General features: G+C 40.8%; 1 protein-coding gene across 49 annotated transcripts in view; it reads right to left on the reverse strand.

The window, feature by feature from the left end:
- Nucleotides 1-14,248, reverse strand: part of ptprsa (protein tyrosine phosphatase receptor type Sa) — a 387,632-nt gene that overhangs the window by 206,156 nt on the left and 167,228 nt on the right. For all 49 annotated transcript variants that reach the window (XM_073937020.1, XM_073937015.1, XM_073937017.1 and 46 more), the window contains one exon: nucleotides 6,657-6,826. In XM_073937020.1, the coding sequence (XP_073793121.1) occupies nucleotides 6,657-6,741 (85 nt within the window). In that variant the 5' untranslated portion in view covers nucleotides 6,742-6,826. The remainder of the gene's footprint in view (nucleotides 1-6,656; nucleotides 6,827-14,248) is intronic.

The raw sequence follows: 14,248 nt of genomic DNA on the forward strand, positions 1-14,248 counted from the left end.
AGCTATAATAGGTCTAATATTAAACATTTAGCATCTCCCTGCTAAGCCCTTTTCCAAAATGGTGTCTTAACTCCAGCCTAACAACTTTCAATTTGCAGTAACTTTCTCCAAATTAGGCTCTCCAACACTGAAAGAGACGCAAGAACAACAACAAAATGTCCCCCTGTTCAGCGGCTGCGGTGTACGACAGCCTGACGAGGCGGTAATTAGCGATCAGAGCCCGTGAGAGCGCAGCGGACGACACCGCAGCCAATCCGACGGCGGGTTTCAGTGGCGAGGGGATGCAGTGATTAGAGCTCTGGGATGATGTGCACTGCCTAGTAAACATCTCATCACAGCGGCTCGCTCACAAAAGACAAACCAACAGGCAAGAAGCAATTCTGAAGGGGGTCATGGTTTCAAAAAAAACAAAACTGAGAGGAATTGATAGGGAGATTGTATAAGCTATAATCGTAAGAAGAAAGGCAGTGCTTCATAAACAACACAAGAAGCGCATATGTGATCTTGCTAATGTCGCATTCGTTTCTCCTAGCCAGAAATAGACAACAAATGAAGACCAGAATATTCATTTCTATCGAAATTAGACATAGTTTCTTTTAAATATCTCATACATTAAACCTGCAGAACTTCTAACAAATATTCATAGAAATATTTCAAACATTTGATCCAAAATGGCCACCCTAAACCGGCTAACAATAGGCATGTGATAGTAATATTTCAACCCAAATTATTCACCCTCAACCACTTAACCTAGTAACATTAAGCCGGCAATGGGATCCCTGCTGAAAAATCCAGCTTAAACCAGCCTAGGCTGGTTGGCTGGTTTTAGCTGGTCGACCAGGCTGGTTTTAGAGGGGTTTAGGCTATTTCCAGGCTGGTTTCCAGTCATTTCCAGCCTGGTAATAGCTGGTCAGGCTGGAAAATGACCAGCTAAAACCAGCTTGACCAGCTTGGGTTAAGCTAGACATAGCTGGTTTTGGCCAGCTAACCTGGCTAGGCTGGTCAAGCTGGTTTTAGTTGGTCATCTCCCAGCCTGACCAGCTAAGAACAGGCTGGAAATGGCTGGAAACCAGCCTGGAAATGGCCAACACCTCTCTAAAACCAGTCTAGTCGACCAGCTAAAACCAGCCAACCAGCCTAGGCTGGTTTAAGTTGTTTTTTTCAGTCGGGTTATATTAACGTCTATGCAAAACGGCCACCTTCAAGCAGTTAATCTTCCAAACCAGTGTCTGCAATAATAATACATTGATGTTGATCCAAAATGGCCACCCTTAACCTCAGAGTGAACTTATTTTGGGCCAGCAGGTGTAGTACATCAGTGTTGTTCCAAAATGGCAACCCACAACCACTGAAGCCCCTAACATTGGGCTTACTGTTAATATCCCAAGGTTGACCCAAATTGGCCACCTTTAACCACTGGATTAGGTAATACTGGGAGTGCAGAAGTTGTTTTGATGTGGACTAAAAACGGCCTCCCTCAACCTCTGAATCAGCTAATACTGGCGCTGTTATATTACGTCAATTTTGATCAAAAATTGCCACCCTCAACTTCTGAATTACCAAATATTGGGCTGGAAACAGTAATATGTGAAGGTCGACCTCAAAAAGCAACCCTTAACTACAGAATCTCTCAAACTCCCAGTATTAAACCTGCAATTGTAAAATGTCAATGTCGACTCAAAATGGCTGCTTCTTAACAACTGAATCTATTAATATTGGGATTACAATAATTATACTCCAATTTTGACCCAAAATGGCTGCTTTCAACTACTGATTTCATTAATATTGGGCCTACAAATGTCAGTCCATCGTCAACCAAAAATGGCTACTTTTAATCATTGAACCAATCAACATTGGGCTTACAATGGATATACTCCAAAGTCAACCCCAAATGGCCACTTTCAATAATTGGCTAAATCAACACCCTGCTGAAAAATCCAGCTTAAACCAGCCTAGGCTGGTTGACTGGTTTTAGCTGATTGACCAGGCTGGTTTTAGAGGGGTTTTGGCCACTTCCAGGCTGGTTTCCAGCCATTTCCAGCCTGGTCTTAGCTGTTCAGACTGGGAGATGACCAGCTAAAACCAGCTTGACCAGCCTAGCCAAGCTGGGAGTCCAGCCCAAACCAGCTATGTCCAGCTTAAACCAGGCTGGTCAAGCTGGTTTTAGCTGGATTTAGCTGGTCATTTTCTAGCCTGACCAGCTAAGACCAGGTTGGAAATGGCTGGAAACCAGCACGTAAATGGCCAAAACCTCTCAAAAACCAGCCTGGTCGACCAGCTAAAACCAGCCAATCAGCCTAGACTGGTTTAAGCTGGATTTTTCATCAGGGAACATAAGGCTTGCAATAGTTATACTCAAATTTCAACCCAAAATTGCCACTTTTAAGTACTAATTTTATCAACATTAGGCCTACAACTGCAAGTTAAATGCCAACCCAAAATGGCTGCTTTCAACTATTAAATCTATCAATATTTCGCCTGCAATGGTTATACTCCAATGTCAACCCAAAATAGCCACTATCAATGTAGTATCCTACTGTTAGAGTTCAATGTCGAGCCAAAATGGCTGCTTTCAACAACTGATTCTATCAACATTGGGCCCACAATTGTTAAAGTTCAATGTTGACCCAAAAGGCTGCTTTTAACCACTGAACGAATCAAAATTAGCCTTGCGATGGTTATACTCCAATGTTCACCCAAAATTGCAACTTTCTATAATTCGTTAAATCAACAATGGGCGTACTATTGTTAATATCCAATGTCGACCCAAAATGGCTGCTTTCAACCATTGAATCTATTAATATCTGGCCTGCAGTGGTTATACTCCAATGTCAACCTAAAATGGCTGGTTTCGATCATTCAATCTAACAACATTGGGCTTGCAATAGTTATACTCAAATTTCAACCAAAAATGGCCACTTTTAAGTACTGATTTTATCAACATTAGGCCTACAACTGTAAGTTAAATGCCAACCCAAAATGACTGCTTTCAACAACTGATTCTTTCAACATTGGGCCCACAATTGTTAAAGTTCAATGTTGACCCAAATGGCTGCTTTTAATCACTGAACCAATCAACATTAGGCTTGCAATGGTTATACTCCAATGTTGACCCAAAATGGCAACTTTCTATAATTGGTTCAATCAACAATGAGCGTACTATTGTTAAAGTCCAATGTTGACCCAAAAAGGCTGCCTTAAATCATTGAAACTATTAATATTGGACCTGCAATACTTCAACTTTAATGTTGGCCCAAAAAGTCCCCCAAAGACCACTGAATAACAATGTTTTTCTCTGTTTTAGTATATCTCATCCTTGTGTTTCAGAAAATCCAATAAAATATGCCATTTAGGATACATTTCAGTATTTTAGAAGGCCCAAATACATCTAAAGTATCCCTCCCCCATAGAAAAATGAACCTGAATTCTTTATAATCGCATTAGGCGACTAAATGTTCAAGCAGCCCACTAACAACTAACATATTGCTCACTGAATTCAAAGTAAGGCATCAGACGTATGCTACCTTCTCTTTAAGACTGCCCTACAAAACCAACAAATGAGAGGACAAAACAAAGACGGGCACACAAAGACGTGGCGTATCTGACGGCAACCCATTCTCACGTTATCTCTTGCTTGAATTACACCTATTTTAGGCTTGAAAGCAGCAGGGGGAGGCTTTACCTCTGCTTTCATCCCGCACTCGCTCCTCTTTACTTCACTTGACTCTTTGTTTTGTTTCCCTAATGCGTCTCTAAACCCATCTTAGGGGAGAAATGGTGCAGAACAAATCCTGACTCCGAGCCTTGGAAATTAAAAGACAGCGCAGGCCTCGATCCGTCTGATGAAGAGATACACACGCGCAGAGAGAGACGAAATAATCCGATAAACAGTGATCTCGCACTTCACGTCTCTATGTGTACGGGGAGATCACCGCACAGGGTTTCTTTCTCTTTTTTTATTTTGCCGATGATGATGAAACTGCCTTGAAAACTCTGAAGCATGCACTTTCAAAATCATCCAGCCAACGAGATTAATCAAGACTATATAATTAGCTTGGTTTCGGATTCAACTAATCTAGATAACACGTTTTTTTATGACAATGCAAGCATCAAAACAGATAAAGGTTAATCTAGCGCTAAGCAGTCGCAAATATAGGAAGCATACTCCTGTCATACAAATGCGACAAATCGGATGAATTCTTAATTGACTATCAAATTATGGCTAATATATTTTGGCTAATAAACTAATTAACAACTATGAACCTTTTCTCAATTCATTTTAAATCCAAGACTAGGTGTTAACATAAGCCTAGAACCATATTTTATCCAAGCATATTAACACAATAATGTAAACAATTGAGAACAATTTATAATTTTAACTAAAACTTCTATTAATTCATAAAATGCATGCAAACATGTCTAATACTTGATTTTACTTTAAAAATGTAATTTAAGTGGCTGTTAAGAGTTATTTCGGAAAGTTTGCACCTTTAAGGCAGATTTATACTTCTACGTCAAACGCCGGCGTATGCTACGGCGCTGACGCATAGCCCTTCGCTGAGGCCGTCGGCGTCGCTGACGTGCACCTCTCAAAAATTGTAACTACACATCGCAACGACGCGTGGCGCAAGCTCTGTGATTGGTCGGCTTGGTAGCGCTGACGAGTCTGGGCGGGACCGAGAGCCGCGCGAATGGCGTGAGCTGGACGCGAGCCCAATGTAACGATTGTTTACAAGTTTGGAGTTCCGTGAAGGAGCTCCTGATGGAAAGTTTTGTTTTGTGTTTACCTCATAGTTAAAGTTGTTGCACGTCAGCCGGTTCCTGCCTCAAATTGAGCGAGTTTGAGCCACTTGTACATCCAGGAAGTGTTCAGGAAAAACAAAACAGTAGCGAAGAAACTCGACACAGAGAAACATTAACACCTCACTGCCAACTAGTGTTTCGGAAGTGTTAATGCAGACCAACAGAGACAGAAGTATAAATGCACAGCTACGCACGTTGCATGCGTGTGGTTTACATCTGAACCACAAACAGCAGCCAAAAACCACAAAAAGTATAATCCTTACATTTCATGTAAAAGTTGGCAAAACTACAATCCAGGACAATGATATTGACTGTAACTGGTCCACTATTAAGCATAAGCCATATGAATTAAAAATTTTAATCGCAATATTTTCTGGTATTTATCGCGATAACACCAATGACAATATAATTCCTTAGTGTCCACTGAAAGACAAAAAGTCCTCTATTACTAGTGACAAGTATTTATATTCCTTTATTTGGTTGTATTTTATTTATTTAATATATTTTATTAGAGTACAAGTCTTTATATCGTACTGTTATATTTGTTTAATTCATACTGGACACTAGAGGGCGCCTGCAAGTTTTAACGTTATTGTTACGATAAGTTTAAATTGTTGGGGGCTAAACTTTTACTGGCATTTTGCAAACAATAAGACATCATTCCAATCTCTATCTAATGTTGGGACTGTACTAAGTTGATAAGTTGATGTTGATCCAAAATGGCTGCCTTCGACCATGAGATCTGTCAGTAGTAGGCGTTCAGTCATAAAAGACGCCAATGTTTTCTTAAAATGAGCCACTGAATAAGATAATATTGTGAATGTAATAGTATTATGTCAACATCGATCCCAAATAGCTTCCCTCAACCAGTGAATCTAACAATATTAAGGATAAGCAATATGAATTCAAAATTTAATCATGATATTTTCTGGTATTTATCGCGAAAACAACAATAGTGACTATATAATACCTAAGAATTCACTGAACGACAAAAAAAAATTTTTTTTTTGGTTATATTTTATCTATTTAATACATTTTAATAGAGTAGAGCTTATTAAATTGTTCTGTTATTTTTGTTTAATTCATACTGGGCACTAGATAGCGCCTGCAAGTTTATCGTTATTTTTACGATAAGTTTAAATTGCCATGGGCTAAATTTTGACTGGCATATTGCAAACAATAAGACATCGTTCCTACCGCTAACCAACATTGGGCCTGCAATGAGTTGATGATAAGTTGATGCTGATCAACAAAGGCTACCTCTAACCATGAGATCTGCCAGTAGTGGGCGTTCAGTGATAAAATACATCAATGTTGACCCAATATGAGCCACTAAATAAAGTTATATAGCGACTGCCATGGTATTATGTCAATATCGGTCCCAAATGGCTTCCCTCAACCAGTGAATCTACCAATATTAGGGATAAGAAATACATATTTAAAAATATATGACAATGTTTTCTGGTATTTATTACGATAACAGCATGCTATTTCATTAATAAAAAGTCCTCCATCTCTAGAGAAATCTATTTATATTAATTTATTTGGTTATATTTTATTAATTTAATATATTTTAATAGAGTAGAGCTCTTCAAATTGTACTGTTATATTTGTTTAATTCATACTGGACACTAGAGGGCGCCTGCAAGTTTTATCGTCATTATTACAATAAGTTTAAATTGTTATGGGCTAAATTTCGACTGGCATACTGCAAACAATAAGACATCATTCACATCTCTATCCAATATTGGGACAGTGATAAGTTGATGCTGATCCAAAATGGCCGCCCAAAAAGAGTAAAAAAAAAAAAAAAAGGAAAAAAGGAACTCGAGTTCGATTTATTGTGATCTTACATAAGGCTAAGGAGCCGGTGAGCAGCGGAGACAGCAGCAGGGCGCTCAGGGAGAGCAGGATGGGCAGGTGACCGGTTGGCATCATGACGCAGATGACCTTTGACCTGGCTGGAGAGCCGGCGGCCCCGCAGGCTGGAGACGAGGGGTCGGCACGCTGGACGTTTGGCACTCTGAAAAGAGACAAAACAGAAGAATCCCCATGAGTAATGACATTCACTGACAGGCAAGATAAACACACGTTTGGTTAAAGGCGCAGTGCGTAGCGTTAACACCTAGTGGTTAAATTCGGTATTGCAGTACACATTGAAATATTGGACAAGTTTTTTTTTTTTTTTTCGGACTCTATGCAAATGCAGGTTGCCAGATTGACAACACAAACAGGAGCAAGCTTACCTGAAGATCGAGCTTTACACTGTAAGATAATGAGCTAATGATTACATTTGTAATTTTGTTTATTTACGAATTAAATCTGTCTATTTCGGTGGCTAAAACTCTTCTATAGGTTATGTTTTTGGCAGTGATCGGTTACATTAAAGCAGCCTTCATGACTGACCATCATTTCCACCAAGAAACCCCAAGTTGCTGAAATATAATTGGTTAAACTGGCAGTGGGCTGGATATAGAGACCGACACAAAAACAGACTTTCTGACAGGGAACGCCCGATTTCAAAGAAGAATCTGAGTTCAGCATAGACATGGGCCAGTTGAAGATTCTGACTGTATGATAACCTTGGATAAAAATATCACGGTTTATCAGTATTGTTATTATTTTTAAATATCGGGGTAAAAAACAAACCTTTTTTACATTTGAACATAACCGATTTTATTTTGAGGAACACTTCAAATATTTTAGAACAGTAAATATCCCAGCAGGCACAGGACATGAACATGACGTCAGATTGACGCCACATTTTGTTTGAAATTGAAAAATCGGGCTGACATCAGAATCCAACGTTCAACCTAAAATCAGCCAAATATCAACGTCTAATGATGTTACAGCTTGACGATGTGGGGACATTACCACTATGCTGTCTGTCAGATGCAGGATTTTGGTCGCTATTCCTGATGTATAAATGTTAATTATTGATGTCAATATGACGTTGGCTTAAGATGTTGCCTCGATGTTTGATTTTGGTCACTTTCTAACGCAACCTAAAATCAACCTAAAATGAACCAAATATGAATGCTTAAGGATGTTACAGCTTGATGTTGTGTGGATGTTACCACTATGACGTCTATCAGACGTTGGGTTTTGGTTGCCATACCTGACAAATAAATGTCAGTATTTGACGTCAATATGACGTTGGCTTAAGATGTTGCCTAGACTTTGGTCACTTTGTAACACAACCTAAAATCAACGTTGATTTGGCGATACTGTTGTCCTAAAAAAACAACAACGACAACGACAAAAAAAAAAACGTAAATAAAAAAAAATTACATATACCTTAGCAACGGTATAGCAGAAAAATTGTCGGTTTTAATACCTTGACTTTTCCAAACCGCGGTATACCTTGAAAACGGTTATCATCCTATATCTACTTCAGCATTGTTTTTCAGATAAACAAGTATGTTCATTAGCATGTTTCTCAAACATCTGCAAACATATTATGGTATTTTCATGCTTTAGAAGAGTCGTACAGCACCTTAAACACCATTTCATCCATCAGCCATCAAATGCATTCATTCACACTCTTCAGCAGAACGCTCAGTTTGAGGCTCTTTGCAGACTCCCAATTACACAACTCATAATTAGTCAGGCTTTATCGCTGGATCTTGTCATTATTTACTTATCCGCCCATCTTGTAATTACCAAGACACTCATCAATATTTCAGACGGTGTCTCTTTGTTTTAGCCAAATTGCGATTAATCCCCGCCGTCGCCGCTCTGCGTGCCTCGGGAGTCGACTTGCGGGTTGCTGTGTGTCTCTCGCACACGCGGGGCGGAAACCCGGCGAACGTGCTTGTACACCATTTAATTAAAGATGGCAAGAACATCAGATGGCAAGATGGCAAGAGACGTGCGAACACGTGTAGCTGCTTTCGGAAACGCTCGCTCATTGAGAATGAAAGAGATGTTGACATGAAGCGCCGAGTCTCTTTAAAGAGTGACTGCGTCTTCTGTAGACAAACCTCCAGGGCTGTGTGACTCAATAAAGAGTGTTCAAACAAGTCAGAGTCCAAGCTGGCGCTGCTTTAATTTGTGCCCTCGGGATCTGGTGGAGGACCAAGACTGGAAGTCGAGGAAATACTAAATGAATGGCGTTAGAATTAGCCTACAAGTACATTAATTGTTCATATAAAATTGAGTCTATCAATCTTTGCATCAGCTAATACTGAGATTTTAATGATATTACATCACTATTGATAAACAAACAATCATGCAAAATCCCCCTAATACTTGGCTGGCAATGGTAATATTTAAGGTCAACCCAAAAGAGATACACCCCCTCAACTGAAAATGTACTCACTATTTACTCTACCTCAAACATTTTATGGAGTTTCTTCATTTGGTTAAACACAAAAGATGATAGTGACGCGGTTCCGAAGATATCGGTAAGTTAGGAGTGGTGGTGGAATTGAAACATTGGTTTGACCAGCTAAATTCAGCTAAAACCGGCTTGACCAGTCTGGTTTAAGCTGGACATAGCTGGTTTTGGCTGGGTTCCCAGCCTGGCTAGGCTTGTCAAGCTGTTTTTACCTGGTCATCTTCCAGCCTGACCAGCTAAGACCAGGCTGAAAATGGCTGGAAACCAGCCTGGAAATGGCCAAAACCCCTTTAAAACCAGGCTGGTTGACCAGCTAAAACCAGCCAATCAGCCTAGGCTGGTTTAAGCTGTTAATTTTTTTCAGTAGGGGGTCACAATTAAAAGAACATGTAAATGCCCTGCTGAAAAATCCAGCTTAAACCAGCCTAAACTGGTTGGCTGGTTTTAGCTGGTCGACCAGCCTGGTTTTAGAGGGGTTTTGGAAACTTCCAGGCTGGTTTCCAGCCATTTCCAGCCTGGTCTTAGCTGGTCAGGCTGGGGGATGACCAGCTAAAACCAGCTTGACCAGCCTAGCCAAGTTGGGAGTCCAGCCAAAACCAGCTATATCCAACTTAAACCAGGCTGGTCAAGCTGGTTTAGGCTGGATTTGGCTGGTCATTTTCCAGCCTGACCAGCTAAGACCAGGCTGGAAATGGCTGAAAACCAGCCTGGAAATGGTCAAAACCCCTCTAAAACCAGGCTGGTCGACCAGCTAAAACCAGCCAACCAGCCTAGGCTGGTTTAAGCTGGAATTTCAGCAGGGTGGACGGGCAAAAAAGTCAGATATAGGCAACAAATTGGAATTGAACATCAAGACTTGACAGTGTAAATGGGACCTAAGAGATCATGGAAAATGCTAACGTTAGCCTGATAGCACCGAAAGCCACTATCTGCATGCACAAGGTCAGCGAAGGTATGGGATTACAGATCTTGACAAGCAGGTAGGACAGCCTATCATAATGTTCGGGCCTTTCGTTTTGATTGGATGAACATTTCTTGGTCCCACAACATCCAAAGAATATTAAAATACTAATTGGAACCAGTTAATTAATTGAAAAACGATGAAAAATGCTGAAACGTATGAAAAAAAAAATAGACAATTGCCTATTGCACTTTTAAGCTTGCACTGACTTGCACAATATGACGTTGGCTTAAGATGTTGCCTCGACGTTGGATTTTGGTCACTATCTAACGCAACCTAAAATCAACCTGAAATGAACCAAATATGAATGCTTAAGGATGTTACCGCTTGACAATAGCTGCGACCCAAATCGCATACTTATGCACTATTTTACGCCATTTTGTAGTATAAATAGTGTAAGTAGTGCGTTCACATTGAAAACTCTCAAAATAATAAGTGCACTTTAATTACCCGGATGATGCACTCATTCAGCCGCTAAAATGAAGTGTGTAATGATGGACACTTCACGCACTCAACGACCGCAGGTTTGCTTACGTAGCGGAAGGGGCGGAGCGATCGGACGCACATGTTGAATAACTTTATTTATTTTGGATGGTGAAAGCAAAATTCTCCTACGAGAGTGATTATAGCGCCTCCGGATGGTAAATGCGGCAATACTCACGGCAGGTATTACTTGATAATTCGGTCGTTTATTTCACTGATTTGGCAACCGTCAAACGTCATCAGGGAAACGGTTTGAATTTCCGCTTAGTAAAAAAACATTAGTGTGCCATTTGGGACAACACTACATACATATACTATCCTGTTGAGTGTGTAAGTGCATAAGTACATAGTGCATGAGTGCATAGTGTGCCATTTGGGACGCAGCTAAAGTGTGGATGTTACCACTATGACGTCTATCAGACGTTGGGTTTTGGTTGCCATACCTGTTGGCTTAAGATGTTGCCTCGACTTTGGTCACTTTGTAACACAACCTAAAATCAACGTTGCTATTGGACGTCAAATTAATGTTGTCCTTAGATGCTGGCTAGATATTGAATTTTGGTCAGCTGAAGTCATGACCTATGTCATGACCATCTTATGATGTTGGACGTCAGGCTAAATAATTCAAATAAATCATTAAATCAATCCTTTTGCTGTCTTCATTTGCTTCGAAAACAGGAATCTATGGAGATCTTTTTTACTGGCGATACTGTTGTCCTAAAAAAACAAACAAAAAAACGTAAATAAAAATAAGACATCAATGCCGAACCACTGAACCGCTTTTAAATTTGACTACAAATGAATTGATTGTGCATTCAAAATGAATAACATGGACACAAACATGATACTGACACATTCCTATATTTGGAACGTTTGTAACCAAACTGCCACAAGCCACCAAAAAACAGCCACCATCTTGATTGTGGGTGCTGACAGAATGCACTGCAACAGCACTCCCTTGTTCTCGTCCCCAGAGGGCACGTGAGCCTCTTCAAACTTTAATAATAAGTCCTTTGTGTCCTTCTGCTGAGATCAACGCAATAACACAGTCATCACATACACACACGGCGTGTCAGTCTGCACTGCTATTTGTACAGCGTGTTACGTTTCCAGAGAGCCTGGAAGTCATAATGCGCGAGTGAGGACCTAGTGACAGCTGGCTTGTCAGCTTGGGCTTTCCTGTCAACCTGCATGGCGACACTTGAAATTCCGGCACACATAAACAATTGAAAGCGTCAGTCGAGGGATTCTGCTCCGGAGTGCCATAACCAGTCGTCCAAAGCGGGCACAGCATGCCCAGACAAAGAGGAGGAATACATCCGCCCTGATTTACAACGCATCCCTAACACTGGCTGTTCAAATCGCACTCCGTTCACCAACACAAGGCATTAAATATAAAGCAACGGAGTTCTACAGGCCCACGAATTAATCAGGGCTGGGATGATAAATCAATGTATTGTGATTCGTGGATTGATTGTTGGATTTTTGGAAGGCATCACGATTTTTTCTGGAATCGATTCTGAGCATAGCTTTTAACAGAAGATGGCACTCTAGGTTAGTTTTTAGCAGCAGACGTTGCTCTAGGCTAGTTTTTAACAGCAGATGTTGCTCTAGGTTAGTTTTAAACCGCAGACGGTGCTCTAGGCTAGTCTTTTTTTTAAACCGCAGATGGTGCTCTAGGCTAGTTTTTAACCGCAGACAGCGCTCTAGGCTAGTTTTTAGCAGCAGACGTTGCTCTAGGCTAGTTTTTAGCAGCAGACGGCGCTCTAGGTTAGTTTTTAACAGCAGATGTTGCTTTAGGTTAGCTTTCAAAACCGCAGATGGTGATCTAGGCTAGTTTTTAAACTGCAGACGGGGCTCTAGGCTAGTTTTTAACAACAGATGTTCTTCCAGGATAGTTTTCTTAACCACTATCAGTGCTCTAGGCTAGTTTTTAACTGTAGACGGCGCTCTAGGCAAGTTTTTAAACTGCAGATGTTGCTCTAGGCTAGTTTTTAACAGCAGATTTAACTCTAGGCTAGTTTTCCTAACCACTGACGATGCTCTAGGCTAGTTTTTAACTGCAGACGGTGCTCTAGGCTAGTTTTTATCTGTAGACAGCGCTCTTGGCTAGTTTGTAACTGCAGACGGTGCTCTATGTTAGTTTTTAAACAACAGGCGGCACTCTAGGCTAGTTGTTAAACTGTGGACAGTGCTCTAGGCTAGTTTTTAACAGCAGATATCACTCTAGGCTAGTTTTCTTAACCACTGACGATGCTCTAGGCTAGTTTTTAACTGCAGACGGTGCTCTAGGCTAGTTTTTATCTGTAGACAGCGCTCTTGGCTAGTTTGTAACTGCAGACGGTGCTCTATGTTAGTTTTTAAACAACAGGCGGCACTCTAGGCTAGTTGTTAAACTGTGGACAGTGCTCTAGGCTAGTTTTTAACAGCAGATGGCACTCTAGGCTAGTTTTTAATCAGACTGCGCTCTAGGCTAGTTTTTAACCGCAGACGGCGCTCTAGGGTAGTTTTTAAACCACAGATGGAGCTCTAGGCTAGTTTTTAAACCACAGATGGAGCTCTAGGCTAGTTTTTAAACCACAGACAGTGCTCTAGGCTAGTTCTTAACAGCAGACCGCGCTCTAGGCTACTTTTTAACTGCAGACGGCGCTCTAGGCTAGTTTTTAAAACACAGATGGAGCTCTAGGCTAGTTTTTAAACCACAGACAGTGCTCTAGGCTAGTTCTTAACAGCAGACTGCGCTCTAGGCTACTTTTTAACTGCAGACGGCGCTCTAGGCTAGTTTTTAAAACACAGATGGCGCTCTAGGCTAGTTTTTAAACCACAGACAGTGCTCTAGGTTATTTTTTAACAGCAGACTGCGCTCTAGGCTAGTTTTTAACAGCAGACTGCACTCTAGGCTAGTTTTTAACAGCAGATTGCACTCTAGGCTCATTTTTAAAACACAGATGGCGCTCTAGGCTAGTTTTTAAACCACAGACAGTGCTCTAGACTACTTTTTAACAGCAGACTGTGCTCTAGGCTACTTTTTAATCTGCAGATGCTTCTTTAGGTTCGTTTTTTAGCAGAAACTGGCACTCTAGACTAGTTTTTACAAGCACACAACACTCTAGGCTAGTTTTAACCAATGCTCTAGGCTAGTTTTGAACAGCACATAATGATCTAGACTAGTTTTTAACAGTGCACTATGCTAGATTTTAACAGCAGCTGGCATGACTAGACTAGACTAATTTTTAACAGTGTTCTAGGCTACCTTGTAACAGTAGATACTATTCTGGGCTAGTTCTTACCCACAAACCAAACTCTAGGCTACATTTTATTCACAGACGGTGCTCTAGGCTAGTTTTTAACAGCACTCTAGGCTAAAATTTAAGCCACAGATGGTACTCCAGGATAGTTCTTATTTGCAGATGGCTCTCTAGGGTAGTTTCTAACATTAGATAGTGCTCAAGATTAGTTTTTAGCAGAAGATGGCATTCTAGGTTAGTTTTTACCTGTAGACCAAACTCCAGGCTGGTTTTTAAAGCCACAGACAGTGCTCTAGGCTAGTTTTTAGCAGAAGATGGCACTCTGGGCTAGTTTTCAACTGCAGACGGCACTCTAGGCTAGTTTTAAACAGTGCGCTAGGCTAATTTTTAACAGCAGACAAGGATCTAGACTAG

The sequence above is a fragment of the Danio rerio genome, chromosome 22 (genome assembly GCF_049306965.1).
Source record: "Danio rerio strain Tuebingen ecotype United States chromosome 22, GRCz12tu, whole genome shotgun sequence".
Classification (NCBI taxonomy): Eukaryota; Metazoa; Chordata; class Actinopteri; order Cypriniformes; family Danionidae; genus Danio; species Danio rerio.